The sequence below is a fragment of the Lactuca saligna genome, chromosome 8, assembly GCF_052625555.1.
Source record: "Lactuca saligna cultivar CGN05327 chromosome 8, ASM5262555v1, whole genome shotgun sequence".
NCBI classification, from domain to species: domain Eukaryota; kingdom Viridiplantae; phylum Streptophyta; class Magnoliopsida; order Asterales; family Asteraceae; genus Lactuca; species Lactuca saligna.
The window spans coordinates 68668124-68680043 of NC_136424.1; the positions used below are offsets into that span (position 1 = coordinate 68668124).

Sequence of the window (11920 nt, forward strand, 5' to 3'; positions counted from 1 at the left end):
CCTGCTATAATATCATAACATAAACTATTATATCTTTTTTGTATGGGTATTCTGGGAATTACTTATTTGAGATTCGACAAATTGTATGCATCACACTAATTTCTTTATAAAAATATTTTGTAAAAACATTTTCTCATTCCTAATTTTGAGTTCAGAAGTATCTAGTGCTAGCCCCTCAAACCAAGGCTCTGATACAAACCTGTAGTGTCCCAAAAATATAGAGTAAATTTTCATTCTTAAAAAACATAAAACCATTCATTCCATCCAATTAAAATGAAATCAAAGTATAGAAAGTAGTCTCAATAAACATCAGAATAAGAACATTAAACAAATATTGCAGAATCTCAGGTGGATGCGATGCATTCAGGCCGAGCTCTTCCCTTTACTACTAGATGTAGCTGAAACATTTAAACTTAAACCATAAGCACAAGCTTAGTGAGTTTCTAAGATACAACATAGAACCATATATAAAGTAACATGTCTGCTTCAACCCGATGATCTATTTGTCTATTTCAATTGAACATGTATATATATATATATATATATATATATATATATATATATATATATATATATATATATAGACACACACACACTAGCATACCAAAAAGAGTAAAAAAAGACACACATAACGACACCTAGTGTCCTATAGTAAAGTGAGAAGACTCACCCCATATTGAGTAAGATAATCACCTCAACTAGTAGAAACATGAAGGCCGTTACAACAACCACCTACCATGTAATAAAAAGTAAAACCGCATACTATGACCTAAAACCCTAAAGTGTGTTACAGTTTCTTCTGGCATCTTGCGCCCACAAAAGGACAAAACAATCGAGATTTTAGGCTTTAAACATTGATGCTGAGAAAATCCTTAAAGTGCATCGTATTTAGGAAAAGCGTATCGTGCTCAAGCCAATTTCACAAGTTTTTTTTGACTTAATCCATTAAGTTACAACCCTATCTTCTAGATCTAAATTGTAATAAGGTCCAAATTGATAAACTTTCATACTTTATCCATTAAGACACAACATAACAACCAAGATGTAGACTTTTGCACTACAAATAACCTAAATCATCACCAATACTTGCATAGATTGTAGAGGGGTCTAAAGGTATAAACTTTATGAGTTCAAATGGTTCAAACAATAAACCTAAGTGACCAAAAGGAGCTAGAGTCGTGTAAGCTCCAAGCTCACCTCCAAAATGGGAACAAAAATGTATAAAACAGACAATAAGCATGATTTAACAAATGAAAAGGAAATCTTGAAGCTTTATACTCACAAAAGTCTAGGAGATGTGCAAACTTTATGGATCTACACTTTTTCTTCTCTTCCAAGCACCAAAAGAAACTATGATCTTCAAGATTTAAGCACAAAACATGAAAAAATAAGCTCCAAAGGTGAAGGGAGACTCTAATCAAGTTAGAGGAGGCTAGGGTTTCGTGGGATCTCTTTATTGAGTGACAGAGGCTGAGAATTAGCTAACCCTAGGGGTTAATGGTGCTTAAATGCCTCCAGATGCCTAAAAATACATTCAACCCACGGGTTGGGTGCACCGCACCCTTAATAGGTGTCCCGCACCCATCGTGATAAATCCAACTTCCATTTTTAAAATTCAGCCAATTGATCAAATTTAAAACCAATTATGTACCATGAAAAGGATGCTACATATATTGTTTTAAAAATATCTTGGAAATTTTTTGATATTTACAAAACTTTTTGGGAATTAAAGACTTAAGAGTTAGGTTGTCACCTTTATCTAATTCCATTCCATAGTTAAATTTTGGAATTACTCAGTAGGATTCTCAATCTTAACATACTATTTTGACATGTACTCACATATGAAGTTGAAACATAGAGAACATTGCTTGGATATTTAAGAAGGTCATAACTTGTATGGTTATTTAAACTTTTGTGACAATATTGGAACGTGGGCACCCTCACATTTTAGATTACTTAACTTTTGGATTTTACATTAATAAATGCACGTTTTAGACCAAATTCACTATTGATCTTTAAAAATGTTCGAAATGATTTTTATGAAATTACTATTTCTACTAGTCTATATGAGGGATGTTTCAAGAACAATACCTATGACATATATATGGGAAGAACTGACTACAGGAAAAGTCTATTAAGGAAAACATGTTTACTATAAAGGCTACTTTTCTAAAGTCCATGTATCATGGACTTTAGAAACTTTTTGGGAAAATCACCTATAGGAAGTGTATTTTGGCTTTTATCCATAGCAACCATTATGAACATTGAGCATAAAGTTTATCATCAGATGGAAACTATCTATGAAAATGACTAATTTCATGTAAGTTATGAATTTCTGAACATCCATGTTTTTTTTAAAATAAATAATTAATATTGGAAAAATTATCTTACTAAGTAATATTTGACAAAATTTTGTTACCGCACATACGGCCACAAAATTGTTGGCGAGAGCAATGTTAGGAGTTTCATGTAAAGCTTCTTTGTAAATGTTTATCTAATTCCTAAAGTATATGTGGTATCCTAGTTAGGTTTGTTATCTTCTGCCTTTATAAAGCCATGTACACATGATTCATATTGGATATGCAAAAAAGGAAGTCTCTTCCTCTATATCATATTCTTAGTTTATACATGGTATTAGAGCATACCACATATTTTTGAAAAATGTAAATCTCATCCTTCAATGGGTGACACAGGTTTCTCTAACCCTTCAACAGTCATTATCCAGAATGTGCAAGATGCACCGTACCCCACCAGAGTCATCCTCGATGACATGAACTATTCCTTCTGTTCTCAACTAATGGATTTGCGAATTGGTGCAAGAAACAAATCTGAATTCATTAAAGGTACACCCTTGAAACCTACAACTAATGAAAACAAAAATCAAATTCTGGTTAATTGATAATAATCGAGTTAAAATTTAGATTATCAACTCGATGAGTCCAACCCTAAATCGCTGCTTCACTAGTCTCCAAACGACGACAAAAATGTGGGTTTATTAATCGGTTTGGTAATCACAATCTTACATGCATGGATGAAACTTTGGTTATAATAAGTATTTATTATCTTATATTTTATTAGCTTAGTAGATAGAATTGTTTTTCTTTGTTTGACCAATTCCATGGACTTTGGAGCACATGGGAAGAATGGGTCAGTAGGTGGTACAAGTCTTTAGGCTTTTTTCTTGTTTTTGCATGTGGCTTTTAAGAAGGATATATCTAGCCTTCTATCATGAATAAAAGTATCAGAGGTTTTTTGCTTTCAATTTTCCATTCAGTACATTAGTTCTTTTTATAATCAATATTTTCTTTTCTTCTATTCTGTCGACATATTAGAGCAGCAAACAAACACAGGCTGTTATTTTGATTTATATATTCTACATTTGGTATCAGATCTCCAAGCTTCTATTGAAGGGTGTGTAAGTTCTTATAACAAGAAAAGATGCAGCTCCATCCTTGATGATCCTTGTTCCGGGTTAAAGAGAGCCTAACCTGAAGCGGGGAAGAGAAGCGGAAAGAAATCAGAACGGGTGGGTTTTGATTTTGCTTACTCACATCTGGTAAAAGAAAACAAAAGAAGCAGGAGCTTGGTTTTCTTGACAAGTGGAAGAGGAGTCTCAATTGGAACGGGTTGGATCTGAAAAGTTTGGGGTTGTCACAAGAAAGGAAAAATGGCGTTAGCAGTAAAAGATGGTGGTTCAATGTCATATCAGATTCTGATTTTGACCCCAACCAACTATCTGGTATGGGCAGTCAAAGTAAAGTCCATCATGGATGCACATGGAATATGGGAGACTGTTGAAGCAAAGACATCCGGTGGAGAATCGGATCCAAAGAAGAAGAAACAAGCTCTTGCTTTCTTATTTCAAGCAATACCAGAAGAGATGGTGTTGCAAATGTCCGATTACACCGATCCAAAAAGGGTTTGGGAAGGATTAAAAACTTGGTATTTGGGTGTGGATCGGGTAAGAACGGCTCGATTAGCAACTTTGAAGAGGGAACTAGAAAGCTTGCGTATGAAGGAGGGAGAAACCGTTGATGATTTTGCAGCCAAGTTGAGTGGTTTAGCTTCGAAAGCACGGAGTCTCGGACATGAACTTGAAGAAGTTGACTTGGTGAAAAGGTTACTTGATTCTATTCCCAAGTCCTTTCTTCAAATTGTGGCATCGATTGAGCAATGATTTGAGTTGGATATGATGTTTTTTTATGAAGCTGTTGGTAGACTAAAGGCATATGAGGAGCGCATCAAAGGATCCGAGAAGGTGGAGGACGTTCATGGTGGGTTGTTGTTGTCAAGAGAAGAAAAGTCAGATGGTTGTATGCATTGTGGCAGTGGAGGTTCGCATCGAGATGGCTTTGGATGTGGCCGGGGAAGAGGTCATGGGTCTGGGAGGAGCCAAGATGGTAAGGAACGTGTTCGGGACAAGACTCACGTAAAATGCTACAAATGTGGTGAATTCAGTCATTACAACAATGAATGTCCAAAGTGGGAAAAAGAAGCAAACTTGATCATCGAGGAGGAGCCGACATTACTGTGATCTAGTGGGATGAAAAAACAAACCGATTAAGGGGGTGATTGTTGGTTTATTAATCGGTTTGGTAGTCATAATTTTACATGCATGGCTAAAACTTTGGTTATAATAAGTATTTATTATCTTATATTTTATTAGCTTAGTAGATAGAATTGTTTTTCTTTGTTTGACCAATTCCATGGACTTTGGAGCACATGGGAAGAATGGGTTAGTAGGTGCTACGAGTCTTTAGGCTCTTTTCTTGTTTTTTCATGTGGCTTTTAAGAGGGTTATATATAGCCTTCTATCATGAATAAAAGTATCAGAGGTTTTTTGCTTTCAATTTTCCATTCAGTACATTAGTTCTTTTTATAATCAATATTTTCTTTTCTTCTATTTCTGTCGACATATCAAAGCAGCAAACAAACATAGGCTATTATTTTGATTTATATATTCTACAAAAAATATGGGAGGCTGTTACGAAAATCTTCTATGATGGAATAGACGAATATCAAATCTTTGAGTTAAACCAAAGGTCCTTTATATCTCGCGAGAATGGACGATCACTTCCATCCTACTACAATGAATTAGTGAGCATATTCCAAGAATAGACACCCGTCTGACAACACGTGAAGATACTGTAAGGCATATAGTCGCTCTGAATAATACAATATCTCGATTCCATGTTCACATTTTCTTGGCATGCTTGGATGCTAATTTTAATCAAGCTATGAGTGAAATTTTAAGAAAATATCCACCCCTGGATTTGGAATCATGATATGCATATATCCGAAAAGAACAAAACCAATGACTAACTATGGAGGAATAAAAGCATGATCGAGATAGTATGGTTCATATGGTCTCTCGAAGTCGGCCCTAGAAAGGATAGAGCTCAAGTAGGAAATGTAATACTTTCACGTGTACTTATTGCAGGGAAGAAGGGCACTCAAAACTTTGATGCTACGAGATCATTGGATACCCATAATGGTGGGACTTTACAAAGAAATCAAGGAATAAAATAGGTTAAACAATAGTGGTTACTTCTTAAAAAACTCAAGACGTAACCACTCCAATAACAGGTTACACTTCTACCGACCTTTGGTTTGTTACAACATAATCATACTCCAAATAACAATTGAATAATTGATACAGGTGCAACTGACCATATGACGAACAATTTTGAAAACTAAACAACATCGTATCCCCAAAACAATCTATTATTCAAGTAGCTAATGGAGGATTAAAATACGTAATAGGTGAAGGTTCTGTAAAAGTGTCAAGCTCCATGGATCTTAACTTCATCCTTGTGTTCCTTCATTATCATCGAACATACTTTCAATTAGTAAAATTATTAAAGCCATGAACTATAATTTATTTTTTTTGGCGAAATGATTATGTGTTTCAAGATATGGTGACACATCAGATTCTTGGTTATGGTACTAGTTGGGGTCGGTTGTACTATGTCGAAGAAAATCATCAAAGTCAAGCTTATCACATGATAATAAAGTAAGTAAATAAGTATGTGACAATGTTATGGCCTCACCGTCTTAGGCATTTATCTTTCAAATATGTTAGGAAAGTTAAACCATTTTTTAAAAATTAAATAGATAGTGATTTCAAGTGTGGAATATGTGAATTAGCGAAAAATAAGAAAATTTCATATGTTCCTACCAATAGCTAACTATTTTCATATTTTTGAAAATTCATTCTAACGTATAAGGGCATGCTCCTAACCCTACTCCTAATGGTGCGAAGTATTTTGTCACCTTTTTAGATGAATGTGCTAGAACGATTTGGACACCCATCCTTGAAAATAAAGGAGAGGTAGTGTTTGCATTCAAAGAACTACTCCACCTTATCTAAACAAAATATAGGAAGGAGATCCAAATATTATAGTCTGCTAATGGTGGTGAGTAAATCAACCGTAAAATGACTCACCCTATCAAGAAAACTCAATCAGACACCAAACTTCTTATGCTAGAACACCCAAACAAAATGGAATAGCCAAAAGAAGAAATTAAAAAAATAATTGAGATCTTTCGGGCCTCCCTGTTTGGCATGAATGTTCCTCGAAAATTTTAGGTTGAAGTGATTCGATTGGCTGCATACATGATGAATAGAACCCTATACCATGTAATAGGGTTCAAAACCCCACTACAAAAGCTAAAAAAAACTTGTAGAAAAGATAGTTAACTACGACCTCGAACCAAGGATTTTTGGATGCATTGCATATGTTCACCAAAACATAGGAAAACTCGAAGCAAGAGCAATTCAATGTTTTTTCATGGGTATGCAGATCAAAAGAAGGGATATATATATAGATGCTACAATCTGATTGAAGATAAGATGTATGTAAATCGTGATGTAGCATTTTGTGAGAATGTACAATACTTTAGTAATGGGTGTCCACTTTAGGGAGAAAAACAAGGAGAAATGAACACACATAAAAAAACAATGGATCTCATCGACGACCTGGAAGAATTTAACCTCTGTGACAGGGTAAACAGAGGTAATGAAAGTGAAATGAACAATGAGACTCTAATTGAAGATACTTTTGAAACATAGGATGATGATTACAAAGGAGATGTTACAACCCCCATCGAAATGGATTCTGTCACCATCAAAAATATGGAGACAAATGTTATGCCTAATATAAATAAAATTCCAGAAAATGTGTCTGGTTCTATTTTGCAGGAAACGGAAGATGGATCTGAACAAAGATATCCAATAAGGAACAACCTTGGAGTTCCAAAGAAAAAGTACAACCATAATTAAAGGAAAAAACAAAGTATTCAATCAATAAATATGTGTCACACCATTATCTAGCAAGCTCACATACACAAGTGGTTGAAAATTTGTCCACCATCTCCATACCTAATGACATACAGGAGGTCGTGGAAGACAAGAAGTGGAATAAAGCTATGAAAGAAGAAATGGAGGCATTGCAATAAAAATCAAACGTGGGAGCTAGTTAACTTACCTCATGGAAAGAAAATGGTAGGAGGCAAGTGGATATACACATTTAAACTTGATTCAGATGAGAGCATAGATCAATACAAAGCGATACTCATGGCAAAGGGATACAAAAAAAATAGGGGATTGATTATGCTGATACGTTTGCACCCATGGATAAAATCAATGCCATCTTCATCCTAATCTCCATTGTAGGAAACGAAGACTGACCTCTTAGGCAATTTGATGTGAAGAATGTCTTTTTAAACTAGTATCTGGATATAGATGCTTGTATGGATCAACCACCAAGTATGAAATTTAGCGGAAAGGTATGTAAGTTAAAGAAATAATTATATGGGCTATGAAAGAAGAAATGGAGGCATTGCAACAAAAATCAAATGTGGGAGCTAGTTAAATTACCTCATGGAAAGAAAATGGTAGGATGCAAGTGGATATACACATTTAAACTTGATTCAGATGAGAACATAGATCAATACAAAGCGATGCTCATGGCAAATGGATACACAAAAAAATACAGGATCGATTATGGTGATACGTTTGCACCCGTGGATAAAATCAATACCATCCGCATCCTAATCTCCATTGTAGGAAATGAAGACTGACCTCCTAGGCAATTTGATGTAAAGAATGTCTTTTTAAATTGGCATCTGGATGAAGATTTTTGTATAGATTAACCACCAAGTATTAAATTTAGCGAAAATGTATGTAAGTTAAAGAAATAATTATGTGGGTTAAAGTACTCTCCCCGTGCTTGGTTTGGTCGATTATCAAAATTTATGAAAAAAGTTCGGGTATAAACAAAGTGATGCAGATCACACATTGTTTGTAAAAAAAATAGCAATAGGAAAGTGACTACACTTATCATCTATGTCGACGATATGGCGGTCACCAGAAATGACCTGGAAGATATGAAAAATCTTCAAGGAATACTTTCAACTAAATTCGAATTGAAGGATCTTGGTTAACTAAAATGATTCTTAGGTATAGAGGTGCCTAGATCCAAAGCTGGAATTACCATGTGTCAAAGCAAGTATGTATTGGACTTGTTAACTGAAACAGGTACGCTTGATTGAAAAACTGTAGATACTCCTATCAAAACTAACCACTGGTTGTCAATACACCAAGATCATGTACCCGTGGATAAAGAAATACATTAGAAGTTGGTTGGAAAACTCATATATATATATATATATATATATATATATATATATATATATATATATATATATATATATATATATATATATATATATATATCACAATAGACCAGACATTGCCTATGTTGGTAGTGTTGTCAGTTGTTTTATGCACGCCCCAAGTGAAGATCATATGAATGTCGTATATAGAATTTTAAAATACATGAAGTCCACTTATGGAAAGGGTTTATTTTTTGGAAAGAATAAAGACCACTAAGTCAGTGGGTACACTAATGCAAATTGAGTGGGGGATTGAATGGATGGAAAGTCCATTTTCAAATATTTTTCATTTGTTGCAGGTAACCTAGTTACATGGAGAAGTAAGAAGCAAAAAGTTGTATCAAGATCAAGAGAAGAGGTTGCGTTCCGAGGAATGGTACATGGAGTATGCGAACAAATTTGGATAAAATAAACTCTACGTGACTTGGGAGTGGCTCTAACATATCCTATGCAGTTATATTGTGATAATGAGTCTGCAGTGAAGATTGATAACAATCATGTTCAACATGATAGGAATAAACATGTTGAAATCTACATTTCATTAAGGATCACCTCGATAGGAAGTCTATATATTTTCCACATGTTAGCTCAGAAGATTAACTTGTGGATATGTTTTTCAGTGCTCTCTCAGCAACCTGAGAATGATAGATATACATTCTCCACCTTGAGGGGGAGTGTTTGTAATGCCTACCACTTCGGGCTAAACGTTTAGAGTATAGTAATAATATTTATCGTATACACATTATGTGGACAAATATTAAGAGTATATACTATTTGTAGAAAATATTAATGTAAAAATTATCGTTGAAGCGATAAAATAAAGAATAAAAATCAAGTATTATTTAGGATAAATAATATTAACGAAAGTTGTAATAGTCGTGATCAGGAGCATGTGGATATAAAGAACACTTAAATATAACTTCGTATGGGGAAGTTATGACTTATCTAAGTTTCACGTTCAGTAAAACACGACAACGTGTGTCATAAAAAAATGAATTGGAGATAGGTTTATTATTAGCCTAAGTGGTCTAAATGAAATTTGTAGTAATCATAATTAAGAAAGTGTGCATATAATGAACGCCTGACTATGACTTCATGTGAAGAAGTTATGATTTTTTTGAAGTTTGGAGTGCGACACGGTACAAAAATGTGCGACATAGAAATCGAAAATGAAAATTGGTTACTTGTTACCCTTAACAATCTAAATGAAAGTTGTTGTACTCTTAAATATGAACCGGAGATATAAAGAACATCAAAAATCGAGCTCGTATGAAGAAGTTATGAATTTCACAACGTTATTTAAAGTTTTAGCCATCTCGGACCGTAAAATGAAATATAAATTGAAAATTACCCGATGAAGTCTAAATGAAAGTTGTAGTACTTGTAATAGCTATGAGTGGATATAAAAACTAAGGTTCTAAAAGATCTTCATAGCTTCCCCGTGGCATGTCATGGCTCCAATGCTTGTACTTGCCGCCAAGCTTTAACAAAATGGCGCCTTAACTTATATATGTATATAAAAATAAATAATAGTAGAAAATACGTATAAAAATATTAATTATATACAAAAGTTTTTCCTTAATTCACGCCTTAAAAACGACGTGCTCTCCAAGGCTCTTGAAAATGCCACCAAATTCATGCCTTATGTTATTTAGAACCTTGATAAAAACCATCAAAAACGAAGTTTATATGAGAAAGTTAGCAATTTTAGAAAATTAATAAATTTGTATAGGCCATTTCTTAACACATGGAATGATCCGAAGACACAATTCTTCCCCAAGACTTTCAACCTGATCGTTACATGTGAAGTGCTCAGATTTCGACACGTCATAGGACGCGATGCGCCACCTAAATTTCCTATAAATAACTTTGTCTTTGTTCATTTCTTGTCAATTCTCTTTCAGTATTTCCCAACGTTTCCTGATCCCATGAGACCCGGTTCTTATACTTCTTAGGTGTTACTAGCGAAACTATAGAGCGCTAGAGTGCCCCAAGAGATAGAGTTTCGGCTTCAAAATTCTGCCCACATAATGTACAATTTTTCACTAAACAACCTCTAAGTTGAGTTATGCTTACCGTCCTTTAAGTATAACTTATATTTATGTTCGTAAACAATATTATGAACTTATAAATAAGATTTATCACTAATACCCGTCGTTATACTGACGGACCTACTTATAGGAGTCATGTCTAAGCCATATTTATAAGGTGTTTAAAGTGGATATTCCAAATAGTATATGTCTATATTGATGGGTTTGAGCCATACGAACTTTCCTATGTGCACATGCAAACCCTAATGCTTGGATCTAGGTATCTCTAATTGGACATGCAATGTATCCAAGTCTTACAATTCTAGATCTAGTGTAAACAGTTGAATCATATCATATAAAAACAGATCTAGAAGAATACCTTAGGTTGCTTGCTTGAGACTTCTTGATCTTGGAGCTTAGAGTCACAACTGTCACTCCTCTAATGGCTTATAAACACCAACTAGCAAGAGAATGATTGTGAGAGAGAGAGAGAGATGAGGGTAAGAAATCAGCTCTAGGGTTTCTTGCCTTGCATGAATACCGATTCCCCTCACCCAAGGGATCTATTTATACTATGAGCTATTAGGGTTTCACCCTTTAACCTTAATTGAATAACTTAGGCCCTAAGACATCCAAAGATCCTCCTAGATATTAGGCTTGGACGATTTTAAGGTCTCCTAACCCTAAAAATTTGTCCTCCCTTATATCCATAAGGAATACATAGCCCAAAACACAACTATCATACATTTGATAGTTTATGCCCATTTATTCAATTAATCTCTTTAAGTCACCAAATTAATTCTTAATTAATATATGACTTATATCAATCAAATAGTATTATTATTCCAATAATATCTCTTCTCTCTTCACAAATCATCCTGTCAAGTTGTTATGGTGAAGGCAACCCAAAAGGACTATGCACAACCGGGTCAAGTACTTACCAAATATAGTTACAGCCTTAGACACTAATCCAACAGTCTCCCACTTGGATAAGTCTAGTAACTATATATGCAAACACAATCCGATTAGCAATCGTAGCTCTCAAATATGCTGTCAAACTCTGATCTTATCAGTATCTTGTCCTTTAGATAAGGGATCGAATAGTCCTCTGTTTAGATATTGTGCGGAGAATCTCATGGAACTTATTGTCCAGCAGTTAGTTTCTCGATCTCAGATTTATTTGACATAGAACTTAATTGAACACATCAATTCAG

At 34.4% G+C, this 11920-nt stretch overlaps 1 protein-coding gene across 1 annotated transcript; it reads left to right on the forward strand.

The window, feature by feature from the left end:
• The first annotated feature begins 3667 nt into the window (after positions 1 to 3667).
• Positions 3668 to 4534, forward strand: LOC145009725 (uncharacterized). Its single transcript, XM_078968365.1, has 2 exons — positions 3668 to 4119; positions 4219 to 4534. The coding sequence occupies exons 1-2, from the start codon at positions 3668 to 3670 to the stop codon at positions 4532 to 4534; spliced, it is 768 nt and encodes a 255-aa protein (XP_078824491.1).
• The last annotated feature ends 7386 nt before the right edge of the window (positions 4535 to 11920 follow it).